Source organism: Camelus ferus, chromosome 11 (assembly GCF_009834535.1).
Source record: "Camelus ferus isolate YT-003-E chromosome 11, BCGSAC_Cfer_1.0, whole genome shotgun sequence".
Taxonomy (NCBI): domain Eukaryota; kingdom Metazoa; phylum Chordata; class Mammalia; order Artiodactyla; family Camelidae; genus Camelus; species Camelus ferus.
The window spans coordinates 42,639,008-42,662,473 of NC_045706.1; the positions used below are offsets into that span (position 1 = coordinate 42,639,008).

At 40.9% G+C, this 23,466-nt stretch overlaps 1 protein-coding gene across 6 annotated transcripts in view; it reads right to left on the minus strand.

Moving 5' to 3' along the window:
- ANK3 (ankyrin 3) overlaps nucleotides 1-23,466 on the minus strand; it is a 304,223-nt gene that overhangs the window by 98,665 nt on the left and 182,092 nt on the right. For 3 of the 6 annotated variants that reach the window (XM_032491465.1, XM_032491464.1, XM_014557324.2), the window contains exons 19-24: nucleotides 23,148-23,246; nucleotides 22,962-23,060; nucleotides 22,341-22,436; nucleotides 17,815-17,887; nucleotides 17,591-17,653; nucleotides 6,284-6,337 (exon numbers count right to left, since the gene is read on the minus strand). In XM_032491465.1, the coding sequence (XP_032347356.1) occupies nucleotides 6,284-6,337; nucleotides 17,591-17,653; nucleotides 17,815-17,887; nucleotides 22,341-22,436; nucleotides 22,962-23,060; nucleotides 23,148-23,246 (484 nt within the window). Of the gene's footprint in view, nucleotides 1-766; nucleotides 1,460-6,283; nucleotides 6,338-17,590; nucleotides 17,654-17,814; nucleotides 17,888-22,340; nucleotides 22,437-22,961; nucleotides 23,061-23,147; nucleotides 23,247-23,466 lie in introns of those variants that run through there. The other 3 variants (XM_014557311.2, XM_014557325.2, XM_014557326.2) reach the window with 2 other exon arrangements.

Here is a 23,466-nt window from a genome sequence, read left to right on the forward strand (position 1 = left end):
TCCGGGAAACCTTGAAACACATTAATTTCACACTGTTTCGAAATCTATCACATTAACAACTCAGTCCAGTTGCCCATATAGCTTGAACCCTGCTGGGAAAGCAGCTCTGCCTTCCCTGGAGATCAAGCTGGGGTGTCAGCAGGTTGAAAGAAGGACTATACAAATTGTTCCTTAACCGTCTATACAAAGAGTTAATTGCGTAAAATACTTTTACTAGCTACACATGCATAACATGACCTCACGCGGAAAAACCACATTCCAGGAGTGACAGGGCAGGTTTTCCAAATGCCTTTTGCCCTCTGGGACGTTTCCCATCCTTCTCAAAACGTAGCACTGGCTGTGGAAAAGTTCCTTTCGCAAACAGGCAAACCCTATCTCCTTTTCATGACTTATGTCCTCTTTCCGGACACCAGCTTGGCTGGCCGAGCAACATTCAAAGGCATGTATGTTATGTTTTCTCCAAGGTAAGTGATTTCACCCACTCCAGCTACATTTTCCAATCCTCCATTCAGTACCATTTATAATTTCCACTCATTTCAAACTCAGCAAACCACAAGAGCTCAGCTTTTAAACTACCAATCAAGTCTAAAAATACACTATCAACTACCGTTTTTGCAAATGTAAAAACTAAACAGATCAACTTTCTACTGCCACCCGGTACCAAGGGATTATTTTAAGTAACTCTGTACAGCTGGGCTATTTGCACATTCACTACCTATGAAACAAAAACAGCACACACCAAGTAGGACTTAAAGAAAGAGCTTACTCTGTGGTAAAGCCATTTCCACCAGGCTGGGCTGATCAAGTGTTTCACTGATGTTTCCAGGAATTCCTTAAGCAGTGATTTAGAATCTAGCTCCAAATCAGCCCAAACAAACCAATCCCTGGGTTGGATCCACCGTCTTCACCACCACCTCTGAGTTCCTCTCAGCATCTCCGTCTCCTTGTAGGCAACTGAGGAATTACACATCTTTTCCTACTCATCAGTGTTCAGTGATTTTCAATAGTTCAGATGAAGAAGAAAAAAAAAAGAACAAAATCTGGCTACATTTAATTGAGATTAAGATCCTTTTTGATCACTCCGCAGACATCCTTTTAAAGCTCCTTCTGATTGGATTAAAAGCTCCTCTGGCAAGCCTCTAGCAGGACCGAATGGTGACATAAATGCAAGCCCTGGAGTTATTTGTATGTAAATATGAGGACTGCTCCAGTGTAGACTTTCGGTAATTTGATACCAATGCCCGGTGCCTACCCGGGTAACCGAGACAGCCTTAAGCCTAGGGAGGGCCAGCGAGCTACTGCATGTAATTGGGGGGCGACTCTTCTCCGACACACGAAAGAAGAAACGGCCAACCCAGGTAGAGGGAAAACAGAGGGAGAAAACAAAGAATTGGCCTGGGCAGGGAGTGGCAGGCAGCTCCAGGCAAACTTTAACTTTGTTCTCAGCTGGGAACACCAGGAGCCTGGGTTATTTATGGTCCCTGTCAGGTGGAAGGAGGGGGGAAAAAAGAGAGGGAGGGAGGGCCTGCCCTTGAGTTGAGGTTGTGAAACTGCGGGCAGAGGGAGGCAGCAGTGATTCCCACAGCAATCCAAGAAGTGCTTGAGAACGCACTCATCACTGGGGCTTTTTATGCAGAGTTTGAGGAAAGGAGTAGGGGGAGAGACACTCTGGTGAAAGGGAGTGGGTGTTCTGCTTTTTTTTTTTTTTTTTTTTGGTACGTATTCTTATCAAAGGAACTAACTGGCCCTCCCTCCTGGGGAGGTCTGCGCAGACGGGGCGAAGCGGAGGGGGCTGGGGTTGGCCGGGGAGGTCTCTGCTGCGAGGGGCGGAGGCAGCGAGGGGCTTCCGCTCCGTCCCTGCGCCCTTACACCCCTCCCTCTCCCGGGGCTCCTGGCCTCCCTTCTCGGTTGCTCCACCCTGTTTCTGTTGGCAGCGGACGAAGAACCTAGCGGGACTCCAGCATCCTCCATCTGGGTACACTGGAGAGGCAATTTCAGTGGCTTTTTCTCAGGAGAGCTGGAGAATTGGGCTAGAAAGTGCAAAGGGGTTTGAGATGACCTTGAGAAAGTAAGTGCTTTGCCGTTCTTTTTCATGATGTGGCCTCTATCTCTTGGATTGTTACCTACATATACAGAAATGTGGGTCTGTAGAACTGATGAGGTGGGGAACGGATTTGCGGTTCCCAGATAAATGCGTAAAGAATGACTTATCCAGCATTAAGACGATGTGACACCTGCTGCTTTAATTTGATCGGCCTAGCTGTAAGCAACGTTGTAAATACACAAATAGAAGGGAAGCCACTTATAATGCCTGGTACATACGGAAAAATATTCCAAAAATAATACAAACATAAGAAAAAGAATCACTTCCAACTCTGTGAAGAACAGAAGGGGAAGTTGTGGTTAAAATGGAGAAAATCTCTGAAAGTTAATCTGTTTTCCACATGCCTCTCTCTGGCCCTCCTCCACACTGATCCTGCCCTTCCGTTATCCCCAATTCTTTCAGTCCCTAGAATTCCTGAAAATCTTTAGACTTTGAACCACTGCATACACTGTACTCCCTAATGGGACCTTTACTCCTCTTCTTTACCTGAGGAACTTCTCCAATCTTTGACTCTCTCTAGAACTCTCCCAACCCTCTACTCACCATCCTAAGTTAGGTGTCCCCAACAAGGGCTTCCCTTACCAAAGTGTATCGCCAGCAAAAACATCTGCTTGTCCCTCCCACTGGACACTGAGAACCCAAACCAGGAACCCAAAATTTTCCTGGGCCTGCCATATTGTAAGTGCTTGATAAAAAATTTTTGGAATCGCTGATTGCTTTTGGTAAAGAGGTTAGTGGTTTCACTTTTTTCCCCACTCACATGCCACAACTTTGTACTCTCTTGGCAAGTCAAGCTGGATGATGGTATACAGTAAAATTACGTTTCTATTCTTTTTCTATACATCCTTCTTAGGCTTCAGAAATGGTCACTACAAAACCAAAAGAAGCCCAGAGTTAAGAAGGAGGTGGGAGCTGTCAATTCATTTGGCCAAGATTAATTAAAATAGTCCTACCACTATTAAGTCATAGTCATCACATAATTATGCATTTATCATTTTAGAATGGTGGAAACATTTCTTAAAAGGCATGGAATTCAGAAAAAAAGGCAATGCTGTTATTTTAATGCAGTTTTGCATAGTAGGTGCCCTGGATGCAAATTTAAGCTTCATCACTTACTGATGAGGTGACCTTCGGAATACAGTTTACTCTGAATCACAGTTTCAGCCTCTACTAAACTGGGGTAACAACTCTGCCTCTATCCTAAGATCTCCTGGGGGAATGAAATGATATAATGCACAAAGAAAGGGTCTAATCAGCACTGTTAGTGTTATTCAGGAACACAGCTTTCTTTAGTGTGCAAACATCCGAATGCATGAATCATGTAGACAGTATTTAAAATGCTTCTATTGATAGTGATGAAGGCAAAATTCCCCACAGCAGCTCACGTCTCTACTCTCCAATGCCTAACACAGGGTCTGGTTCATCACAGGCATGCAACAAATATTTGTTGACTGACTAAATGAATGAATGCAACTAGCTCACTCTCATTGCAATAAACAAAATATTCTATAATTATTGTACAGTAAGTACAACATACCACTATACCAAACATTAGAAAGGTATTAGATGACCTGTATTGAGTGTCTTATTAACTGCACATTCTATAATCCGAAAATATTTTGATTAGTAGTGGCTTCTGACCAACAGGTACAAAGGTGGATAAGCCAACAAAAATAATTCTATGAATGGACAACACTCATACAATTTCAAATACATTTAGTTAAAAAATATATATTACCAAAAAACACATTTTCACTTACTAAGTACTTGTGTGGGTTTATGTTTCTTAGAAATGTTTGGTGCAGGGGAGTAACCGTTGTGTTAAAGATAAAGGTGACTATTTTCTGGCAAAGAGGGTGTGGTAGCTGGTGTTGAAGATGCCCTCTCCACCCCATCCAATAAGCCAAGTCTCCCTGTATCCATGCCTTGTGGACTGCCCTTATTTAAGTCTGGGCTGGCTCAATTTTTGAACAATAAAATGCAGGGGAAGTGATTTTACATGACTTTGAGTTCAAAGACGCCTTGCATTTTTGGCCTGAGTCTCTTTAGAACACTTGTTCAGGGGAAGTCAATCCCAATGCAAGAAACCTGACTACCACGAGGTCCCTTGTGTAAAGGTGTAAAGCAAGGCAAGCTAGCCGTATGGAGAGGCAGCACAGAGAGAGATGCCAGTCAGCTCTCAGCTGTCCCAGCCACCCCAGCTGAGGTGACAGACCCTTGAATGATGGCGCCACAATGAACATCCCGCCGTGTTACTCCTGCCTCAGCTAATCTCTGACTGCTGTCTTCTGAAAGAGCTCAAGAACCCAGCTCAGCCCCGTTAACTTGTACCACCATGGGAGATGATGATGATAAATTAAACCACTGAGTTTAGAGGAGGATTGTGACCTTGTAGTAAGTACAGGGAACAGAGGGGAATGAGAAATGACAAGCTCCAAAGGTAAGGCAGAGCGGTCACTCGCTGGTTGGTTAATGCATCCATAATCAATCAGAGTTAGCTCCGCACTGCATTATATGGCTGATTAGTGTGAAGTCCGGGAGAAGCACCCCGGCAAATGCCGCTAGAGGAGGCCTCACTATTTGGGGTGGACTTTATGCCTCTCAAAATTATGAGCACTGAGGTTCTTACTGAGAATCCATTTCTGACAATAAAATACCAGAGGCTGGAAAATGTTTAAAGAGGAACACAAAACACACCAATCCACCAATGGTGAATCCCACCATTCACCAAATAAAAGGCATTTCACTTCAACTTCCCAGCTAGCCCCTCTTCCTAGTCCTAACCCTCCTATCATGACTAGATTAAGAGAGGTTTCCTGGACTACAATCCACCTTTCAAAGATCTGTACACTTTGTCTACCAGGAAATAATACAAAATAGAATGAGGGACAAAGTAGTGAAAGACAGAAAGGGAATACATTAAATGATCATCAGGACTGTGGTTGGTCAAATAGGTGTCTCATTCCCTCTTAGACTCCGTGAGGTCCAGTGTCAGTACATGGGGGAATACACCTAACCCAGATTCCTTGCAATCTTTCACTATGCCCACTAATAATTTTTTAATGCTGCAAAAATGAAACAGGTCTTGGCTTAATATTGAAAAATATTTTCATGCCCCAAGAGTTTCTTCCCTCTCTTTTTTCTTTCTTCTTCTTCTTTTTTTTTTTTTTTTGCATATAATTTTCTTCTAATCTTTTCCATCTTAAGATCATCTCTAAGGAATACTTTTGTTTCTTTTCAAGGGGTTGAAAGTTGTTTTCCCAACTAGCTGGAGACTAGAATAATAAACAGTGTTCCTTAAGGTAACTATACCAAATTATATTGTCAGAACTTTGGTCTGAAGTGCTTAATTCCTTTGATGTGAAATGCAGAATTCCCTCTAGGTATGCACTTTGTAAAATTATAAAGTTGAAAATAATAGTACAAAACAGCTCTAAATAAATTGATAGTAGAAAACCGCCAAATGACATGGGATTTTAAAAAAACCTAGATTAAAAAGAATAAAGAGGAACATACTCTCTATAGTCTAATGAGTAGGAGTTGATTACTTAATAGAACTCAGCAAATAGTCTTGCAGACAAGCAGTTAATGATCAGAATTTAGAAGACAAATTTACTGTGCTTATTTGAAAAAAAAAAAGGTGATTTTTTTTTTTTGATCATCATGTGGCAAAGAGCAGAAATGAAAACCTTTGGGAAAAGAAATCCTTCAGCCGTGTCTCATCTACATTACAGAAGAGCAGACTAAGATCACATCATTATCATCAACACCAATATTTATTGAGCATTTACTATGTTCTGGGCACTGTTTGGTGCTTTTAAAGTATTATTTCATTAATTCTCACAGCAACCTTATAGAATTGTTTGTTTCAAGATAAAGAGAACCCAGTTCACAGTGATGGAAAAAAATAGGTCAAGGTCACTTAGAACATGGGGAAAACTGGATTCAAAATCAGCTGGTTTGACTACAGAGCCCTACTTGTAGCTACTGCAATACTCTCTGCTATTGAACAAATACTACAAGTCAGCTCCCCAAAGGCAAGCTTTTGTCTGTTTTGTTCCATATCCAGTGCCCAGAACAATGTCTGGCACATAGTAGGTGCTCAATACATATGTGCACTGAAAGGTCAGTGATTATGGGGAAGGGAACTATATTGGAGCAAGAGAGAGGGAGACTTACTTTTCACCGTAAACACTTGTACCTTGGGAATTTTATACCATGTGCATCTATCACCTATTCAAAAAATGAATAAAATTAACAAAACAAAACACATGGACTGCAGGTAAGTCATACAGGCTGTGTGTCCCATACACCAGAAAAGGTATTTTGACATACATCAGTCTGCCAGGTAGATAATAAGTTGTGTATGTGTACCAGCAAGTATCCAGAAAACACGGTGAGAAAATAATATGGTGTTCAACCTTACTTGCCTCTTTAAGAGATGGAAGAGAAGAGATGGAATAAGAGGCAGGAAGAGGAAGATGTGCATTATTGATGTGGTACTTCTGGTAGCTTCCCAGTGTTCTAAAGTGTGATTCCCAACCTATAGGATGCATTAGAATCACCTGAAAACTTGCATTTCTAACAATGCAAATTCCCAGGTGAATCTGATGCTGCTGGTCCAGGGACCGCATTTTGAGAACCACTGGGTCTAAAGGCTCCTTACAAATAAATGACAGTGACCTAATGGCAGTATTGATTCTCAACAATTCAGTGTCCGTTTTCCTAGTGGCAACTGTGAACATAACCAAAGTATCAGCTTCAGCAACTGAGTTCCTGAACGAGCACAGTATTTCTCAAATTTCAAGGTCTGTATTTTATCACCTGGGGACCTTGCTAAAATGCTGATGCTGATTCCACCGGTCCTGAAATTCTGCGCGTATGACAAGCCCCCAGGTGACGTCAAACCACACTTGGAGTGGTGAGACGGTACAGCCCTGGGCTACAACCTACCTTAGGAGTCAAGCCAACTACTGCCTTTGAGGCATTTAGTCTCTAGTAGAGAAGTTAAGACCAAGACACAAACAATAGCACAAATGCTGTCCTCCTCCTGCTGGCTGGGATTTATTTCGTGCTTTGAATGTGCAAGGCATTGTGCTAACTGAGCATTTCATATGCACAGCTCACTGAATCCTCAATCCTAGGAACAGGTACTATTATTTCCAGGTTATAGATGAGAAAAACAGATTCAGAGAGGTTCCGTTACTTGTCAAAACTCACACAGCTAGTTAGCGGTAGAGTCTAGATTAGAACCCACGCAGTTAGGATGCAGAACCCACCCTCTTCCCTATCACACCACGGGGGCAGAGGGTGTGCAACGGAAGTTACAAAGCAGTACCAGAGCCCAAAGGACAAGGGCGGCACTGTTGGACCGCGGAGATCTGGTAGATGCTGAGTGGAGGGTGTGTGAGTAAAGACGGGGAGAGAAGAGTAGAAACAGGCAGTTGGCCATTCCCGGCCAGAGGATGCATCCCAAGGGAAAGAGCAGGAAAGCTGGAGAACAGCGAGCAGCCAGCTTTACGAAAGTCACAGGCAACTGAGTTGTAGGAAATGGGCTGGCTGGGTCACATGTCAGGGCCTGTGAAATTGGATTCTAGAATAACATTGCCATCCAAGTAACAAGAAACATACATCCCTCAGTGGGTAACAATACAACGACTTTGCCAAGTCACGTTGTTTTTTTGTTTTTGTTTTTAAACTGGGGACCTAAACTCAAAGCTCTCCGTCTTCCTCCCGTGCTCTGCTGGCCTAATTCTAACCCTACACCAGGAAGCAGGACACAGAGCGGTATCCACCTGATCAAGAGGGACTGCATTTACTGAGCACCCAGTCAATTACATGCTGGTCACTGTTCTAAATGCTTTACGTGTATCATATTTTTTCATCTTCACAGCAACTCCATGCTATTATTAACCCCTTTAGAGACAAAGGAGACTCAGCATATTTTATTTTTCGAAGGTTCAGATAAGGAACATAAAAATACAGGTGATCTTTTTAAAATAAGTAATTTTGAAGAGAAAGTTTTCTATCAATTCAAAACCTTAATAATAAGATATATATCTCCCCTAATGTTTACAGAATAAATTCTCATCATCAAGAATCCAAATGACTGTATTTGCTCACATGTCTTTTCCCTCAATTTCCTGGTATTTGCACACTCAGAAAAGCAAAAAAGCAGGAGTAGGAAGGAGGAGAGCTATTGGGGGTATTGGGACACTGAGCTCACTCTAACCTGGAGTCACACAATAAATAATGGGAAAGCTACCTAGATTCCAAATCTGCATGCATTTCACCTTTCACTTTGCAGTTTGGAGCAAGAACTTGTATTAAGCAAGGTCTCCTGTGAATATTCTGAGAAACTGCTAAAAGGAAGGAGGTGACATGCAGACGACGGAGTTGTGCCACCTACTCCAAGAGGCTCCTGTGTGTGCACGGGCACTTCCGGGTTGGACTGGAGGGAAGCGGGGACTCCATCACCTCTGAGTAAGCCCCAGGTGAAGAACGCAGTGAGCCTCTCTCCTGCCCCCTCTGCCCTCCACCTGCCCTGAAGTCAGGAGTGAGCAGGTGCTGGTGCCTTCACTTTAACCCTTTGTTTTCCAGCATCTCCGGGAGCCAGTTGGTTGTCCTTTCAAAACATAAACTAAGTTCTGGAATATACTATTTTCTTGCTTCCCTTCTCAAAAGATGGGAGGGCAATGGGGTAAGCTGAGAAAATGACTAGATGAGTAACGGGTGACCGAGGTGGTCTTGAGAAGACCAAAGAAGCGTGTGTCATTTTAAGGGACTCGGGTACCTCTCGTGGGAGGGCCAGCTGCTGTGTCCTTTCTCTCCTTCCTCTAACTCCAGGTGCTCCCAAGATGCTGGCTTCATAGGTGGCCAAAAAGGAAACGGGCTTAAATGGCAAAGTTTGCACATTTCTTAAGCAGTGATAGAAACCAGTTGCTGTTATCCCACAAAACAGACCACTCTTTCTGCTCCGGCTGATTCTTTTTTTTTTAAAGAGTACGAAGTCAATTTGGTTCTTTCCTCTTAAATGTTAGTCTGTTCTTTGTGGCTAGATGTGCTTCTTTTTAAAAACTCTATAGCAGTTTACTGTTCCTTAATCCAGGCTAGATATAGTCACTAAAGGAAGCACGCATGACTCAGTGTTGGAACCTTTCCAGATGCAGCAACGAAAAAAACGTCCCCTGTGTTCTCGGTTGGGTTAATAAACAAACCCATCCCAGAAAGGGAAAAGAATTCTGCGTCTTTCCCGTGAAGAGGTAGAAAAAGACAACGTTGGGACAGACACTATAATTTTTTCCTATTTTTATCAGTACTCCTTGACCCTAATCCAGAAATTACCCTCAGTCATCTAAGATTAGACGTTACACTGACTTAGTCAAATCAACACTTAAGACCAGAGACAGGAGGCCGGTAGAGAGGCGTACAAGGTCACTTACACTGTTCTCGTTATCTGAAAATCGATGTCACTTTTAAAGGTTAGACAATGAGTAAATTCCTAGCCACACACTAGCTCTGTGAAATCAGGCACTAAAACAGTTCTTACCTACAGAGAAATTAGGTTGCTAAATTCAAGATGGCCATGTTGTGCCAGCTGGTTCCTTCTGTTCATTCTTTCTCAGCTATATCTATGTCTAGATGCAACCCCACATCCAGACCTCATTGGTCTTGGCTCTACATCACGCAGGTGTATAAGGACCATGTGTGCAAAGCAGGAAGACCCTCGCTGTCCCCAGGTGTAGCAGTACCAGTGTTATGTGCCCTTTGTGGGTGAGGATTTGGCCTCTTCCTTCCCTTATACCCAAACTCCTTTACACTGTGCACAGCAACAAACACCTGTTACTGGTTTGTTTTATGTTCCCTGTCTCTACCTAATCAGTGTGGACATACAAGGTCAAGCCAGGCCGGGCCTGTTGACCGTTCTCATCCTCACTGAGCTTCTGGGCCCGGTGGTCAGCCCACCCCTTCGCGTTTGTAACATCTGCCCCTGCTTCTCCAACCCCTCCTGTTCCAAGCCCTCCTCCGCTCACTACCCCCCGACCCCCTGGCCATTCTCAGTGCTGATGCTCCCCGCTCTCACCCTCCACTTTCTTCTTTTCGGAGTAAGAATCCCAGTGTGGGGCAGGGGTAGGGGTGGCCAGATGAGGACCCTACTTCTGCATGAAGCAGGTCAGACCTTCCAGGTAGATGGGCAGAGACTGAAATAATCGGAACTGAGGCAGAAATCCTATTCGAAATTACAACTTGTTTTGGGCAAATGAAAAGAGCACCTATGGTTTTTGGTGAATAAATGCGTTTCATTCCCTCCACCTCAGAATTCTAACAATTCCTGTCCCCACTCATTCTGCAGGCTACTCCTCTGTCATGGCTTCTTGGAGAAAAAATATATATATACTCACACTACATTAGAGCTACTCTATTCTGTGTTTATATCCGCGATGTCATGGATGTGGCAGCTGTTGAGGTCACCAGGGATCCCCAAACTGCCTGTGCTCATCTGACTGTTCCTTCCATGGTGCCCATGGGAACCCACTCTTCTGGGTTTCTCCCTCCACCGTTCACCACGCCCTCTTCATATTCTCTAGCATTCCTCTTCTAAAATGTCAGCGTGCCTGGAGTTTTCTAGAACTGTTCCCCCTCCTCCCAGCACCCTGTCCTGGGGTCCTCTTCCAGGCCAGTGCCTGGCTCCCCTGCTTCATGCCCAGCTCCTCTGTGGTGTCCTCTGCTTCCTGTCCCTGATGCTGTGACCAAACACTTTCCTGAACTTAGAACACTGGTTTCCAGTCCCCACCCTTCTACCCACCCCAAATCTCTGCTTGTCCACATTCCGTCTGTTCTGTAAAACACTTCCCTCTTGAGGGCTTCAGAAATCTCCCTTTCTTTTGCATTTCCTTATCTGTTCTCTTACAACATCTCATTGAGTAGAAAGTGGAAAAAACCAAATTCCAGTTTCCTTGGCTATGTGAACCTGAACAAATACCTTAAACTCTTTGAGCCTCAGAATTCTTAATGTAAATCAGGACTATTACAACTTTAAATTAGGGCTTTGAATTAGGACTGGCTGTATATTAGGAGTAATGAAAGTACCACTGATGCTCTCAACTACTTCGAGAAAATTAAGCAAGATAAGGTGTCTTGTAACTAACATTCCCTGAGATCTCTGGGCTAAACTTAATACACGATCTCATTTAAAACCTAGAATAATTCAATAGTTGTGGGGCCCTTACCTGAATTACCAGGCACCATGGATGTCAGAGTAGAGGTTAAAGAGACAGATTTGAGTATCAGCCCCTGCCTTGACTTGTGTGATCTGGATCAAGTTCCTTAACCTTGCTGAAACTGATTTTCCACATCTATAAAATGCGAATACCAATGGCTCTAACCTAGAGGGTCACCACAAGGGTTAAATGACATCATGCATGAAATGTACCTAGTTTAATGCCCAGCACATAAGGGCTCAATAAATGGTAAGTACCCTGTTTATGATGTTGAGAGTGTCCATTTATAGGGAATCCTGTGGAGGGACAGAGACACAGGGAAGTGTGTGGAGGTAAGCCAGTGGGTACACTCACTCCCCCATGAATGAGGAACTATATGTGTATTTCCCAAGTGCCATGACAGTGCTAAAGACGGCTTGGCTCTCATAGAGCTAACAGTCTAGTTGGAAAGAAAATAAAATTAATCACAAGGTGGCCAACTAGAGCCTGGGCAAAATTCAGCCTACTGCTTATTTTCGTAAATCAAGTTTTACTGTCACCCAGCCATGCCCATTTCTTTGGTTAGACATTGTCTCCGGCTGCTTTTGGGTTACAAAGGCAGAGTCAAATAGTTGGGTGGAGACCACATGGCCTGAAAATTTGAAAATAGTAACCACTGGCCCTTTTCAGAAAAAGTTTGCTGCCCTCTTCAATTAATGACTAATATGTTGAGATGAGTATTAGGAAGAAATAAAAAAATTTGATTGAGAGGAGAATGGAAGACTAGAAAAGGGGTAGCCAGGGGCCACATCACACAGGATTTATTGACTATGGAAAGGCCCTGAGTTGTATTCCAAGTGCCTTGGAAAGTTTTAATTTTAGTTTTGTATTTGGAAGGTTTATCTGTATTATTTAGATGTGGTGGCTCCTTTTATCAAGAAATACAGCAAACCTGCAGATGAGTACATACAATGTAAACCAACATTTTAACAGGTTGTTTTAAAATAAGTATCATATAGGTTAAGAAATAGGACATTGGCACCTCAGCGGCCACCTACCACATTCCCATCCCCATCACAGCCTCTTCCTCCCTCCTCATGGTCATCACTTTTTTATGATATTCTTTTCCTGGCTTTTTTATAGCCTCAATATCTAATTTTATAGTCCTAGCTTAATGCTACCTGGTTTTGATGTATTCTGTTGTCTTTGCATGACCTACAACCCAGCAACTACAATCTTGGAATTATACCCTACAGAAATGTACATTTATGAACGTACACTGGGAAACATCTATAAGGTTTGTAGCAGCTTTGTTTGCAAGAGCCCTAAACTGGAAACAACTCACATTTCCATCAGTGGTAGAATGGATAACTTAATTATGATACAGGCATATTGAATATTATATAGAAATGAAAACAAGTGAACTATAATTATATGCAGCAACATGAATGAATCTTAAAAACATAGTTATGAGCTTGGGACGGTTTTAAGCTGGGAAAGGGAATAATGCGATCCAATTTACATTTTTAAAAGATCTCTGAAGATGCTGTGCAGAAAGCCGAGTCTGGGGGGCAGAGGAGAAGCGGACACACACAGAGAGGCTCCTGCAGTATTCCGGGGAGGGGTAGTAGGCAGGTGGGATCAGGGTGGTGGCAGCGGGGAGAAGAGGGATGTGGGATGGTTTCTGGAAGCAGAGCTGGCAGGACTTGCTGATGGACTGGCTGTGAGTAGTGAGAAAAGGGAGACTGCACAGAACCACAGGGTTTGGCTTGGGTGATGGAGCCATTTCCTGAGATGGAGAAGGGCGGGAAGAGAGCGTTTTGCGGGGTATGTTTAGGATGAGTTAAGATATCTCTGAGACTCTAAATGGAAACGTCAAGTACAGAGCTGGGTAAATGGGCAGTGTGGCTGAAGATCACTAAACAATTCCAATTCCAAAGACAGGCGACCCGAAGTAGGACTGACTCTTTTAGAACAGACGCCTCTGTCTCTGTCCAAAGATCTTTTTCTTTAGCTGGAAATTCTTTTAGATTCACTAACTTCTCTGAGATGCAGATGCCCCTTGGGAGAATCATTATAAACCTGTTTATTGATTCAATACAGAGCCTCAGGCTGTCTCAGAAGAAGGGGTTTAATGGAAGGAAACAGGAGCCTGGCAGGCAGATTTTCTCCATCCTGACTGTTCTCAGAGCCTGGAAAACTATCCTCCCCTTGAGTCTCCCTCCACTGTGATGCAGCTGTCCAAATACATGCGGCAGGGCTGCTGTGTGCCGGGCACAGTGCTAGGTTCCGGGGCTACAGCAGAAGGCCTCTGCTTCCGATATTTCACTCTGACTTCATTGCAGACAGCAGCATGCAGTTATGCAATGTCTGATAATAATTTCTACCACATGTGTACTTAGATTCTTACTTTTTCTTTACATATTCAGTGTCTGCATTTGATCCTGTAAGAGATTTTGCAGTCCTCCCAGAAGTGCTAAGTAGCTAAGAGTTAAACAATTCTTCCCAGCAAGGGTTATCTCACCCAGTTGTCTTGGAAACCTGCTTAGTAGAGTCACAGTTCACAGAGCTGCCATTTTGGTTTTTATCTTCTAAGGCTTAATTCCAGTTCTCAGTATGCCCCATCTATAGTTCTTTAAACCTATTACTATAACACAACCTGCCAAAATTCTGCAAGCTAAAATAACATTATTATACATTTTAAATTTTTACAAAATACACTTTATAGGAATTTGCAATTTAAAATCAGCATTGAACCAAAGCCAACGCTGAAGTCTCCTAGGAGGGGGATTCAAACTAGAAGACAACTTGAATCTTAATTCCCCATTTGCTTCTTTGTTTTCCATTTTTCCTCCCTCCCTCCCTCCTTCTCTTCCTTCCTCTCTCCTTTGTCTTTCTTCCCTCCCTCCTTCCCTCTTCTCTCTCCCTCTTTCATCTTTTCTTGTCTTTCTTTTTAATTGCAAACTGAATTGCAAAATGTAAGACTCTAAGTGGTACTAGAATCAACATTAATTTTGCATGTATATTAATTTTATATGCATGCAATGCATTTTCTGGGAAAGAAGAAAGAAGAGCATTAAGATATTTGTCCATTGGTCTGGCGCTCCCAGGAGCTCTGCTTACCCAGTGCCTGTCCCACACCCGCGTAAGGCTTATCACCTGCTTTGGATAATTTTTTTTTTTTTTTTTAGCTTTATCTCCACTGTGCTAATACTTCAACCTTTGTTCTACTCTGTAGCTTAGCTCCATTGTTCTCCTAGGCCATTAACTGATAACATTTTCTAGCCTTGTTTTCCTGAAATTTTTTTCTGCAAGATTATTCCAAACATTCACCTTTACTAAGTTCTTTTTAGTGGACCAAAGAAAAAGGAGAAAGAGGAGGAGAAAGCAAAGAAAAAGGAAAAGAGAAAAGAGGAGGAAAGAGACTATCTTTGCACTGTTCCCTTAATACTCATTTGATTTTTGTAATTGAGGATTAAAATTATATTTTCCCATATTATAAATTCATTCTTCTTTTCTTTCTTGAGGAATACTGGCAGTATATATTACTTATTATTTTTCTTTGCTTTTAAAAGCTGCTGATAGTCTTATCACCTGGGATACTTTAGGGTCTTACTAGTTCTTATAGAGAGATTCACAACATGCTGTGGTTCCATGGAAGTACAATTTGCCTCCATCCATGAGGGCTTCATGAAACAGGCAGCTCCAAGTCAAACTACAGTGGCAAACTGCTGGCAAGACTGCCAGGCAAATGACTCAGAAGTAAATACCATTTAGGGATTCTTGTAGAATTAAAATTTCATAATGATTTGTTGTGGGATTTGGAGGAAAACAGAAATGCTAGTTCATGCAGCAGAGAATAACATAAATACATGATAGGGCTAATTGTGGCTTACTGGAGCTCATGGAAGCAAAATTTAGGGACATTAGCTGACAATAATATTAACATGAGTCAAGTTAAGTATATATTATAACCTCAAAAATATCTTAATCTTCATAGATTTTTAATATCTTCCAATACAATAGCTTCTAAAACAACAACCCTGCTATACTCTGCTTTGATCAGACTGTTTCCTAGAATATGGTGTTTAGTTCTGGCCACCCCAGTTTGAGATGGGTGCAGACACACTGAAATGTACATTGAAGACTGACCATGATGGTAAGGGAACAGTGGAAGGAAGTGGTGATAATTCGTCTGGAGGAGAAAACACTGAGAAGAAATATGAAAAGTGTTTTTAAATATTGGAAGGATTGTTACATGGAAGAGGCATATTTTGCTCTAATTGTGACAAATATATGAGAGCCTGAATCAGTGAGTAAAAGCCTAAATCAATGAAAAGGATGAATAAATGATAAAGAATTTTTAAAGTGAGAGTTGTTTACATGGAACAGGCAACCTGGGAATTAGGGAATTCCCATCATTGAGGCAAAGGATGTCCTAACAGAGGTTCCTCTACAGGTAATTTCAGCACCTGGTGGTTGTTGCTCAGACTGAGTGACCTTTAACCAACCCCTTTTCAACATTAAAGTCTACAACCTTATGAAATCAAAAGCCATTTGATTCCAACAGCCCATGGACACACCCATAAAGCAAGAACCAAGTTTAAAGAAAGATGGACAAAATGAGAATTAAAATTTGCTTATTAAGTTCAAATTCCCAAGCTGAGATAAATCTAAAGTAAGTGATTGCCATTCCTAGTTAAACAGCTAAATGAATCATCTTCCAATTAAGAGATTCAAAATTTCTTTTTTGAAATTAGTTTTTCATATGTATAAGGTTGTTCCATTGTCCATTCAAACTTGGCCTCTCATCCATGCAGCTATTTTGGGATATTCTGTTAGAAACTAACAAATTTTTAGGTCTGTGATTGTCATATTGTATTTCATAATAATTTCATTTGAAAATGTACTTTTGATATCATATTTTGTGTGTATACACATCTTTGTGAGAACATCACTTTTATTTTCTGCACATGAGAAATTACTCTGAAAATATTTCATAAGAAGGCAGTGAAATATAATATGACATTAAGGCATATTAACTGTAGAGTTCTAAAGATGACAAATATTATCCAGTAAGGGAGAAATGGAGATAAACATAGAGTTGATGTTTTAGAGAAAAAGAAAGAAAAACGATGAGTAGAAGCCTTTAACATTTACCAAAACAACACTTACAAACAATGAGACAGGTCCTTCCAGACTAAATGACCACCAAGACATTAGCTTTTCTAGGCAGGCAGTCCCCAGCCACAGCGCACTTATACTAAGGCAGCCACTAGATATCATAAAAGCTAAAGTGTCCTTGGATCAGGTAGGGTTTCCCAGTCTTTAGGTTTCCAGTGAAATTTGTGCAAATCAAAGAAGGAACCAATAATTGCACTAAGGAAGATTACCTAGAGGCAGAGAAAGGCTAGCTGCACTAAGACTGATCCAAGAGAAAGACACGACCTGAGAGATGGCAAACGGAGAAGCAACAAGACAGAATATCGTTTGACAGAGTCAAGTGATGCAGGAGAGAAACAGAAATATAATACACATTCTACTCTAAGTAAACGTTTCATTATTTCAGTAAAGGTCCAAAATTTGCCATCTTTATTGTATTATTCACTGTAAAAATGCTAGTTTTCCAACGAAACTTTTAAAGATGTCATTCATTAATATATCTATATATCATGACCTGGTCAAATGCATGGGTTTTTAAGTAAAGCAGAAAACCAATAGTTCCTTTTAAACACATGAAGAATAGATATAATCATCTATATTTTTATTTCTTTCATGAAATCAATATTGAAATTTTGTATTTTAAAGGCAGTTTTGTTCAGATTGGGTTTTCATCATTAGTTGAAGATCAAAAGTAGCTTTTACTGCAAAGCTTAGAGTCCATCTTATAATGAACATTTAATCCCTTCCTTATAAACCTTCTCTTCTTTATTTAAAGAAATATTTTAGATGTAAACGTTAATCAGATTTCCATCCCTAGATTTTCTAATGTAAACAATAAAAACATCAATTTTCTGCTTAACAGAACCCAACAGAAAGAAAGTAATTCAGGTAATTAGTGACACTTGTATTTTCAAGTTGGAAAATGAGTTCAAAGAGAGGAGATTCAGAGACTAAAAGAAGATGTTCAGTGATACCAAATACATGTTGTTTAAATGACACAGTAATTAATAATCAGAAGGTAAAATGAAAAGTTAGTAACTCAAGGAAGGGTTACATTTCAGGGATAAGAAATGGAAGATAAAGTTGGTAGTTAAATTTGATCACAATAAAAATTTGCAAATACCTTCTTCAACATCTGAGATATATTCGCCATCACTGAGCATTTCAGGGGCATTGGCTTTACGAACTGCATGATTTAAGTGAACAGTGTAAGTGTGAAAAATGCATACTCTTGATACTACAACAAAACATATCAATGCTTCTAAAAACATTTTCGCAATGAACTTTCTTCTGGAAACAAAGACACAGTCACTCTCTGTACTATGAATACAAAGGAGGTTTTCCTACCTTCATCATCAGACATATCAAGAACTTCATTCATTGTTTCTGGAACATTCATTTTGTGCTTCTCTATGACAGTCTAGTAACAACAACAACAACAACAACAAAAAGCAGTCACGTTAGTGTGAGCAGACTGCACATTTTAATGAGATTATTCATTTCTTTCTAAAATAATCAGTTGGTTTATTGTGGGGCTTATGTGTTGAATATCCTGAAGTCCCCACGGATAAAATGACATCAGAACCGGCCCACAGTAGCACTAAGGTCCTCTCATACGCACAATAGAGAATGAATACAAGGTGCAAGAATTCTAGTGGCATAGCACACCAGCTTAAAAGATGTAGGTTCCTAATAAAGCTTTTCAAAGGAAAAGAGAAGGGAGATACTGCCTCTCTTAGTCCACTGCTATACTTTTTCATGGTCTGATGAACCTGCCAACCCACTCCAGTAAAAGTCTTGGCTGAATAAGCCAAATGAACGGCAAGCAGTATGTCTTTACTGCTTGTGCCAAGCCAGCCACTTACTTTGTTTTCTCCTCCTATGCGTATGTTAATTCCTAGAATAAATCAACATATTAAGATTCCACAAATTATATAATTTTTACAGCTCTGTGTATGCAGAAAGTATTTTAGAGGTAATGCATTTTCACCATAATTTAAACCTCCACAAACTTTTAAAGAACCATATATTACAGAGCAAAGACCTTTCTGAATCTTTTACTTGCTCTTTGATGACTTTTTACCTATATAGATGTTATCCATCCAAAAGACACTGACAGGATTACTTGTTAGAAAATACTAATGACTTCATGTATTTTAGTTTAAAATGAGTCTTCTTTTAATCTGGTCATATGAAAGACTAATGGTACCAAGTCATGTTGAAAGAAAGCATTATTTGGTATTTTTTTCCAGCATGGAATCCTACAACTGAACATCTTCAAAAAATAAATATTTTATATTAGAACAGTTTTAGATTTACAGAAAAATTGTGAGGATAGTATAGAGCATTCACCCAGTTTTCCCTGTTATTAACACATATTAGCAATGGTATCTTTGTCATAATTAATGAACAAATATTGCTATATTATTATTTTGTTTTGTTTTGTGTTTTTGGTGCCGGGAGTTGGGTAAGAATGGTATCCTTTTTCTGTTCTAGCATCCCATCCTGGGTACCACGTTATGTTTAGTGGTCAGGCTCCTATGGCTCTGACAGCTTTTCAGACTTGCCTTGTTTTTAATGACCTTGATCGTTTTGAGGTGAACTGGTCAGGTATTTTGTATAATGTCCCTTCACTGAGATTTGTTTATGGTTTTCTCATAGATTAGACTAGGGTTATATGTTTTGGGGAGGAAGACAACTGGTAAAATGACATTTTCATCACACCACATCAAGGGTATATACCAGCAACGTGATTTATCAGTGTGGATGCTGTACTTGGTCGTCTGGCTGAAGCAGGCTTGTCAGGATTCCCCACTGCAAAGTTACTCCATTCCCTGCTCTGCATACTGTTCTCTTTGGAGGGAAGTTCCTATACTCAGACCCATGTAAGCAAGGGGTGATTATACTCTACCTCCTTGAGGGTGAAGATTCCCCCCCCCCCCCAACTGAGTCAGCCTCTTTTTTCCTTTTTCTTAAATTGAAGTATAGTCAGTTTACAATGTTGTGTCAATTTCTGGTGTACAGCACAATGCTTCAGTCATACATGAACATACATATATTTGTTTTCGTATTCTCTTTCATTAGAGGTCACTGTAAGATATTGAATATAGTTCCCTGTGGAGGGTGAAGTATTTTCATAAATTATTTGGAATCTTTTTGCCTGAGAAATTTGTCTCTTCTTCCCTATTTCTTCAATCATTTATCTATCTCAGTATGGACTCACGGGTATTTAGTTCACACTTTGCAGTGTACTCCAATATTCTTTAATTTATTTCTTTAGCTCAATTTGTTCCAGCTTTGGCCCCTGGAACTCTTTCAGCTGATTCCTGTGTCCCTTGAGCATATCCCATCATTCTGTGTATGTGTATTTATGTATTTATTCACTTATTTACCTGGCAGGGGGAGGGGTTCCTCACCTTTAGGAACTATAAGATGTTCCAGGCTCATGCGTATATTTCTTGCCCTGGTTCTAGATCTGCCGTTTCTCCAAGGAGCCCTGGTTCCCTTTGTTAGAGAGTGCTACCAGAAACCAGTCTCTGCGTGAGACATGTGCTCTGCTCATGGTTACAGAGGGAATTTTAAACACTGCAATTTAAATAACTTCATTCATATCTTTTGCACATCAGTTTTTAGCTACTCAGTCTCCTACTCTGCCATGACTATAATGTCATTAACTAAAGCATCTCTCTCAGAATTGCCACCTCAAATGTGGCACTCCTATCAAAGACACAGTCCTATTTTTAAGGTTTCTGACACACCGATGTCTGCGTATGGAGCCAAGGGCTGCTGGGCTTCAATAACTGGCTGTGCAGAGATCCACCTGTGCTCTGTTTAGTTCGCTTAAGACTGTAAGCTCCACTCTGCATGGTGTCAGTCCTTTCTAAGCTAGATGACCTGTGACTGCAGAAGCAGGGCTGGCAAGGTGGTGTCTCAGCCTGAAACACCCCAGTGCTGGACTAAGTCTTAGGGACATCGACGAACTCTTTTCTAGTTGAGGTGAGCACTTCATTTGGAGGAAGCCTCATTCACTTCATCAGGCAAACAGGACCTTCCTGTTACCATGGCCCATCTTTTCTCTCTGGCAGAAAATCACCAGCCAGGTCAGCTGATGACACTGAGTGGGAAATGGCACAACCCCCTATACATGCTGTCACTAGGAGCCCAAGCCTTAAAACCTTTTCTTTCAGTACATTTCCTGAGGCTGTAACTTCATTTTCTCTGTCTGTAAGTTAATTTTCTCCTAAAGCTTTTTTTTTTTTTTTTAATCAAAGGAACATTTTGAACTTTCCTAGTGTGTAAGAAAGTCATTTACATTTAATCAAGGAAGATTTATATTTTGAACGATTATATAAGTTTCACTGTCTAACACTGAAACAGAAGTTTCATATATTTATTGCAGTGACTTCAAATCTTTTATAGCATTGGGGTGCTTGGCCATTGTTTAATCCTTCATCCTTCTCTCCTTCCCCACCCGAGAGTTATAAGACATATCTATAAAGTTAAGGTTAATAATCATTATTTATTTAATAATAGATTTTAAGATAATGAAATACTCGAGGCATATGAAAGCAGTATGTGAGAATTTATCTCTATTCAAACTACATCTTCAAGTTAGAAATGGGCCCCGGTTGACAACCATTGCTCTAGTCCATTAAGGCTACTGTTTTCTCTTTGCAAATTATGAAATTTCACTCTTGGGGTCAGCAAGCTTAATTTTTGGTTTCTAAAACCTATACACGGCCAAATAACTCAACAGGCAGGCAGCTAGAGAGTCCCTCAAGCCATGCTGTTTTACACGAAGCTCTGTGCACATGGACAGTGGATGCTAACAACCCCTTCTCCGCAGCAGAGGGTGGTGTACGAGGGAAGGCACAGCTGATAAATCCAAGTGTTGCAGGTCCTAAGTTTACATGGTCCAGAGTCAATCTCAGGCCTTAGTGTTGAGTCATGAAGTCAGGAATAACTCAAATAAGCCTCTGGCGCAATATCTACCCTTGATTCCAAAGTTAACAAATCCTGATGGAGTTCAAAGGCACCAGATGGGGTTAAAGAGAAATGACTTGTCCCAGAGGCTGGCAGCTTGTAAAGACGCATCTGATGCAATAAGGCCTCCTGGCAAAGATTTACTTTAAATTTTAATAAAACATCCTATTATTTTTCCTACAAAAACTCCAATAGATGAATGGAAGAGTGAGAATGGTGGTAAAAATCAATTTTAGTCCTATCTCTAATGTTTTTATATAACAATGTAAACATATTTTTATAAAAAATGGTGACAATGTAATCTATTATCATTTTTGAGTTAAAATATTTTGAAGAACCAACTTAGAGTTTTCAACTTTCTTGCATTGCCAAAGAAGGAGGTTAAAACATTTCTGCCTTCATCTCATTAAAACAATTTTATACCAAAATAAACAGTGAAATACAGTTTGGTTTATATGAAACCCAACACTCTATAGCTTTTTGAAAAGTGTAAATTTAAAAAGGTGTTATTGGTGTTTTGAATTTTTCTTAATATCAGAAATAACTAAATTGTATAGCACAGGGACCTATATTCAATATCTTGTAGTAACCTATAATGAAAAAGAATATGAAAAGGAAGATATGTTTGTATATGTGTGACTGAAACATTATGCTGTACACCAGAAATTGATGCTCCATTGTAACCTGACTATACTTCAATTTAAGAAAAAAAAAGAAATGAAAGAAATGAGAGTGGTGCTTGCTGACTGCTATCAATGAGATGACAGCATTTGGAGACACAGCGCTTAGGCTCTGGATGGAGGAAACAGGCTCATCTCCCCAAAGCCTGGCAAAATCTACAGTCTGAGAACCAGCTCTTGGGGTAACACGGCCTGGCATCCACTACTTACAGTCGTGGTCATGGTCTCCTCCGTCACCACCTTCAGGGTGTCGACCACTGAGATGTAGCCGAGCCTCCGGGCAATGGCCAGGGCAGTGTTCCCATTCTGGCAAAGAGGGAGACGTGGACAAGGAATTACAGGTCATCCCACATGCCTCAGCACCTGTGTGTTCCCACGTTTCACCTACACAAACGTAAGGCGAGGGTCTCACCATTCCTTTGCCACTGTCATATGAAACACGCTGTTTCACTAAAGACATACCTTGCACAAAACCCACCTAACCTGTTCCTACTCATACAGCAGAGTCTGGGCTGCTACACTTCAAATCAGAGAGGCTTTTTAATGTTCCAGGTTATCAGGGAAACAAATACGTGCTTCTTATGTGTGCACTTCCTACTAGCGAGCCATGGATGAGCTGTTTTTTAGTGGGAAACACTAATCACACCTCTCTCGGGACAGCTCACAACAACACTGTTTTTGTCCTTTCCCCTTCATTCTACTGAATGCTCTGTTTATCCCTATTAATGAAAGTCAAAAAAACAACACTGCTGCACAGTGAAGAATATGAGAAGATACCAGCACCCAGGCCCACTGCCTTCCCTCCTCCCTTAGCTGGCCCTTAACTCTTACCACAGTGAGTTCATTGGGGGAGGCGTTGTTCTGAAGCAAGACATTGATTATGTGCGTATGTCCCTGTTGAGCTGCTTGGTGTAACGGCGTATACCCATTCTGCAGAAGGAACATGGAAGAAATGACTCTTACTTCCTTGGACACAAAATCAATGGCTTGATGGATACAAAGGAGCAAAGAGTTTACCTTCGTTTTGGCATTAACTTTTGCAGAATGCTGGAGCAGGAAGTTAACGATCTTGATGTTTCCATAGTGGCAGCCCACATGGAGTGGTGTGTACCCCATCTGTAATTACATGTTTTTAAAGAAAGAAACATCTTAAGCATAGTTTCAGTAACAGTTATCCTAAATAGAAACAAAAGTGTTACGGAACCTTTCTTAAAGAGGCAGAAATAGTTTCTTTTTTTCCCCCTACATAAAACCAATGTCCTTGATAATTCTCAGAGCTAGTCTGAGGTATAAATAACAATGCTGTCTCACATGGAAATAGTTATTAAATGTCCCA